The 6,000-nt window shown below is 47.8% G+C and overlaps 1 protein-coding gene across 1 annotated transcript in view; it reads left to right on the top strand.

Moving 5' to 3' along the window:
- LOC121370224 (cGMP-inhibited 3',5'-cyclic phosphodiesterase A-like) overlaps nt 1-6,000 on the top strand; it is a 218,294-nt gene that overhangs the window by 184,219 nt on the left and 28,075 nt on the right. Inside the window, exon 3 of the mRNA XM_041495346.1 lies at nt 4,418-4,981. Coding sequence (XP_041351280.1) covers nt 4,418-4,981 — 564 coding nt within the window. The remainder of the gene's footprint in view (nt 1-4,417; nt 4,982-6,000) is intronic.

The raw sequence follows: 6,000 nt of genomic DNA on the forward strand, positions 1-6,000 counted from the left end.
TGGGTGTTGATGAGTACCCAACGGCACTGCCTACGGGGAAAATCCTAACGGGAGCGCGCATTTTTCGTGCCGACTCCTATGAGACGTTGGGGGCGGATTTTCTCGAACATCCGGCGGTCGTTCCCGCTAGTGTCCGAGCCGCTTGTTCCCCATCGCCGCATGTGTCATTGCCAATCGCGGATCTGGAATCGTTCGAACGGCTGGCTAAGTCGATGTTCCAGGTTAATAACCATTTAGGTACGTTCCTATTTGGCTTGGATAAGGCTGTCGAGAGCCTTCCCGCGATGGCGAAAGGCTGTTTGGAGGCTGCGTCAAAAGCCTCTAAGCATATCGCTCAGTTATCTGGCCGATTGTTTGCGAACAGTCTTTTGTTACGGCGTGACCATTACCTGGCGGGTTTGAGTGCGTCAAACGTTGCGAAGACGTTTTTTCGTACACGTTCGGTACGGGAAAATTTACTTTTCGGTCCCGATTTTAATATTGTCCTAGACAAGGATTTGTCGCGACCAGTCCCGAACACTCGACCCTCAACCTCTGGTAAACGTCGGTCCACGTTTTCGGGGTTCAAGCCTCCTCCTGTAAAAAAGGCTGCTTTTTTACAGTCGGCTCAGATCCCTAGGGTTCCTGACACTAGGAGGCAACCAGGTAACAACCCGTCTTCCGCTAAGCGAGGACGCAAACGTCGTACTGCGTTCCGTTCTCAGTCCACCAAAGGCGTTGCGCCTACGGGTGGTAAGCGGTTGGGGTGAGGGTACGTGAACGATCGGCAGTTGCTTTCGGAGGTACCGTTAGCAAACATACCCGTGGGGGGCAGGCTCCGCCATTTCCTTCGAAATTGGTGCAAGCTGCCTGGTCTCGACCCCTGGGTTCTGTCGGTCGTTCGACACGGTTACAAAATACCCTTTTCTTCGAGCCCCCCTCTTACTTCCACTCCGAGAATGCCGCCGTTACCGTCCGCGGATCGGCGCGTTTTAGTGGAGAGTATGATTGCCGAGTTTCTCGACAAAGGGGCCATCCAGAGAGTCAGTCTGGACACTCCGGGATTTTATTCTCATCTTTTCTTCGCCCGGAAGAAAAATGGGGAATGGAGACCAATCCTAAATTTGAAGCCACTGAACGTCTACGTCGATGTTCCTTCCATGAAAATGGAAACGGTTCATTCGGTCCGGAACCTGCTTCAAATTGGGGAGTGGGCTGTGTCGATCGATCTGAAAGACGCATACCTCCATGTCCCGGTGCACAAGGCGTTTTGGAAGTTTCTGCGCTTCCTGTTCGACGGGAAAGCGTACGAGTTTCGTGTGCTTCCGTTCGGTTTGGCGACGAGTCCCCATGCTTTTACACGTGTGGTAAAAGCGGTGGTAGGTCATGTTCATTTGTTAGGGGTTCGAATGCATACCTATCTGGACGATTGGTTGATCCCAGCTTCGTCGCAACAGGAGTGTCAGACCAATGTCGGGTTGGTTTTGGACACGATCCTCCAATTGGGTTTTATTCCCAATTGGGTGAAATCGGAGTTAACGCCGGCTCAGATTTTCACATATCTCGGAGTGGTCTTCGATCTTGTGGTAGCGTCGGTTCGTCCCACCGATGCGCGTGTCCACAATTTCCAAACGTCGGCGCGACGTTTGATGGGGGAGCAAAGTACTACGGTACGATCTCTCCACGTGGTGTTGGGCCACCTCGAATCTCTGGCCTCATTGATCGTGCGGTTCAGACGATTCAAACGACCACTCCAGTGGCATTTGTCCCCACGGTGGGACGGTCACAATTGGGACACGATAGTGCCTCTGGGCCCATGGTTCACTCATCCGATACAGGAGTGCCTGTCGGACAAGTGCATGTCCCTATCGGTTCCGTTGCACCCCCCTGCTCCGGATCTGATCCTGTTCACGGATGCGTCGCTGCACGGGTACGGGGCGCATCTGTTGGATCAACACATTTCAGGGGTATGGAATCTCTCCGAGAGGAAGCTTCATATCAACTGTTTGGAGATGGAGGCAGTGCATCGTGCCTGTCTTCATTTCCGGTGTGTTCTTCGACACCGTCGAATTCTGTTGAGATGCGACAATACGTCGGTAGTGGCATATCTCAATCGTTGGGGTGGAACCAAATCGGAGACTTTGGGTCGCAAAGCTCTTGCGATTTTGGAATTCTGCGACCAACTAGGGACCACTCTGTGGGCGAAACACATTCCTTCATCGGTGAATGTGTTAGCAGATGCCCTCAGTCGACATACCCCTGTTCAGACGGAGTGGATGTTGAACAAAGGGGTGGTCGCAGCGGTTCTTCGGGTGTGGGGCAGTCCACAGGTGGACATGTTTGCCACACGGTTGAACAACCAATTGCCGGTGTTCGTGTCCCCGGTACCGGACACATTGGCGTTGGAGTACGACGCGTTAAGTATGGATTGGACGGGACTGGATTTTTATGCCTTCCCTCCTCCTGTCTTACTCGGCAAGGTGTTGACCAAAGTGGTCCAAGAACCTTGTCACGTGACGTTGATAGCTCCTCTGTGGGTGGCGCAGCCCTGGTTTCCACAGCTCCTGTCACTGTTAGTGGCAGTCCCATTCCGATTACCAGTGTTGTCCGATCTACTCAGCCAGCGACTGAGTCAGACGGTGTGGCATCCGAAGCCGGAGGTCTTCCGGTTTCACGCGTGGAGGTTATCAGGGCTTCCTTGCGACGCAGAGGTTTTTCGACAAGAATTGCGCATCTCGTCTCTTCAGCAAAGCGCAATTCTACCGAGTCGGTTTATCAGTGTCACTGGCGTATGTGGGTTCGTTGGGCGAACGCACGGGATTTCGATCCCTTATCGCCTACTGTCAACGATTTAGCGGAGTACTTTCTGGCGTTGGTCCAAGAAAGGAAACTTAAAGTCACGACAGTGAAAAGTCACAGAGCTGCGATTTTCACTACTCTTAAACAGTGTGGATGTCGTGACTTTTCTACCAACTTGGTGTTGCATGATTTACTTAAATCATTACAATCCACGGTTGAACGACCTTCCATTATTCCGAAATGGAATGTCTTTCTGGTGTTGCATGCTCTTAAGGGTGCGCCTTATGAGCCGTTGAGGTTTGCTAGTCTTCGTGCCTTGACATGGAAGACTGTTTCTGGTTTCACTGGCAGCTTGTCGTCGGATCAGTGAGATACATGCTTTTTTGCATGATTTGGTTGATTACAATTCGGACGGGTCTGTCACTTTACGTACCGACCCTATCTTTGTTGCTAAAAACCAGTCTCCAGGGGAAGAGTTTCCACCTACTGTCATTCACAGTTTATCTCGTACACTGTCATCTGATAACTCGGATAGACTTCTTTGCCCGGTGAGAGCATTGAAGTATTATTTGCAGCGTACGAAAAACCGGCGGCAGGGTAAAAAGAGATTGTTTATTTCTTATACCATTAGGCCGGGTGATGTCACAAAAAATGCTTTGTCTCGATGGATAGCAGCTACCATCAAGCTAGCATATGAGATGGCGGGTGATCATGTGTTACGGAATTTCTCTGTTAAACCACATGAGATCCGAGCCATTTCTGCTTCCCTGAATTTTCATGACTCTTTAGATATTATAAAGGTCATGAATGCAGGGGTTTGGAAAGGACGGCACACTTTTGACCGTTTCTATTTCCGGGATATGGCGGTTGGTCCTGACGGTACGCGTAGGATCCAGACAGTCATTGCGGCTCAACATGTCGTGTCTGTGCGCAGGGCAACGGAAAGGGGTCGACCTCTTTTCCGTCCGACTGCCATCGATTCACGCTTCGGACATGTTTAACACTCCACCCTTTTCTGAGGGATGGGGTTTTTTGTAGTGTTGTCTACCATTTCCTCTCCCTGGGGAGATGTTTTTCCTCCCTTTCATGGGGATGAGTTTTTCTTTTGGGAAGCCCCTTTTTATTCCCAAAAGTTTTTTGACTCCTTGTTACCGTATGTCGTGGTTCGTCCTATCTCCATGTCATTACTTCAAAGGAGCTTTTTGGGTACGGGTAAGTCCTCTATTTTCTTACCTCCTCCCATTAATGTTGAATTCACGTGCTCTAACGGTGTCATTGCACGTCCGTTATAGCATATTTGTTGTGCTAGCACAGTAAGTTGAATAAGACTATTAGAAAATTTGTTTCTAATTTTCATTATTATTCATACTTACCTAGTGCTAGCACAACAAACTATACCTCCCACCCACCCCTATGAGGCTTTCCCTCGGTGGGTGGACTTTGAACCGAGAATGAAGTTACAGGTAGCCCGTGCAAGGATAGCATTGCGCATATCCGGCAAGGGAGAGAATTCTGCAGTGTGTAGGTATGACTCAGGTTGAATAGCATATTTGTTGTGCTAGCACTAGGTAAGTATGAATAATAATGAAAATTAGAAACAAATTTTCTAAAATAACCACAATGTTTGTTTGTTGTTCAGCGATTACGTCGGAGTTTGCCGCCGAGTCTGATTCGTCGAATGTCGTCGAGCACGTGGACGACCACAACCACTGCCACGGGGATGCCCACTCTGGAGCCTGAGCCATGTAGGATACGCAGTGCTAGCTTCCGCCACTCAAGGGAGGGAACCCCGGGCTCCAGTCCCACAGGCAGTCGGAGCAACAGTCCGTCACCCAGCTCTAACACAGCAGTGGTGTTAACAATTCCAAAATCACGCTCGTTTTCCTTAGCCAACCCTCCCAGCGCCCAGAGCTACCAGCGACGCCTGTCGTCACGCAAGAGCATGGCTGCGTCACTCGAGAACGTGATGAGTCCAACTCGCAGCGAGCTGACGCGGCCCATGAGTCCACTCGTGAAGGAAGGCCTGCAGGAGGAGTCGCACGCATCGCCGGTGGCGGCGAGTAACAAAGACGTCGAGTACTCGACACTGAAACGCTTCAACATCACCTCCGACTACGAGAGCAGTGACTCACCCAGCAACAGCGACCACAGTGACAACGTCACAACCAGCGAGGACGTAGCTGCTATATCACCTGCTAAAAAGGTTCTTATCATTAGGGTTATTTTTAGTATCAGATGTAGAATGGCAGTGACCTCATACCTGAATACATTTGTAGAATGATTGCCACTGAATGAATTAATTATTTAGATGGATGAATGAAAGAACATTCTACATTAGCAGACCAATTAACCTTTGAACATCTATCTACATCAGTGACTAATGCACAAAAATGTCAAACTTAAACATACTTGTATTAAATTTACATCACTAATGACTCCATAGAGACAGTTATTGACATGTTTTAATTTTGAACTTGTAAATGTAGATTTGGTTGAATTAGTGTATAAAGTTTCCTAGAAAAGGTAATAAATTCTGTTTTCTCAGGTGAAGACCTAACTTGACATTTGTCTGCCCAGTCTGATACCAAGTTTAAATCTGAAGTAAATTTATGATAGCCTAATGAATAATCATCAAATTGTATATAGTGTAAAATTAACTGATATTAACCATGTAATAACTGATGATATTAACCATGTAATATGAAGATTAAACACACTAACTGATGATATTAACCTGTCAGACAAAGTGAATGAGTTTATTATTAGTAAGGTGAGATTAACACAGGTAATCAGAGGGACTTCCCCGTGTTTGAACTGTCAGACAAAGTGAATGAGTTTATTATTAGTAAGGTGAGATTAACACAGGTAATCAGAGGGACTTCCCCGTGTTTGAACTGTCAGACAAAGTGAATGAGTTTATTATTAGTAAGGTGAGATTAACACAGGTAATCAGAGGGACTTCCCCGTGTTTGAACTGTCAGACAAAGTGAATGAGTTTATTATTAGTAAGGTGAGATTAACACAGGTAATCAGAGGGACTTCCCCGTGTTTGAACTGTCAGACAAAGTGAATGAGTTTATTATTAGTAAGGTGAGATTAACACAGGTAATCAGAGGGACTTCCCCGTGTTTGAACTGTCAGACAAAGTGAATGAGTTTATTATTAGTAAGGTGAGATTAACACAGGTAATCAGAGGGACTTCCCCGTGTTTGAACTGTCAGA

This window comes from Gigantopelta aegis, chromosome 4 (genome assembly GCF_016097555.1).
Source record: "Gigantopelta aegis isolate Gae_Host chromosome 4, Gae_host_genome, whole genome shotgun sequence".
Lineage (NCBI taxonomy): Eukaryota > Metazoa > Mollusca > Gastropoda > Neomphalida > Peltospiridae > Gigantopelta > Gigantopelta aegis.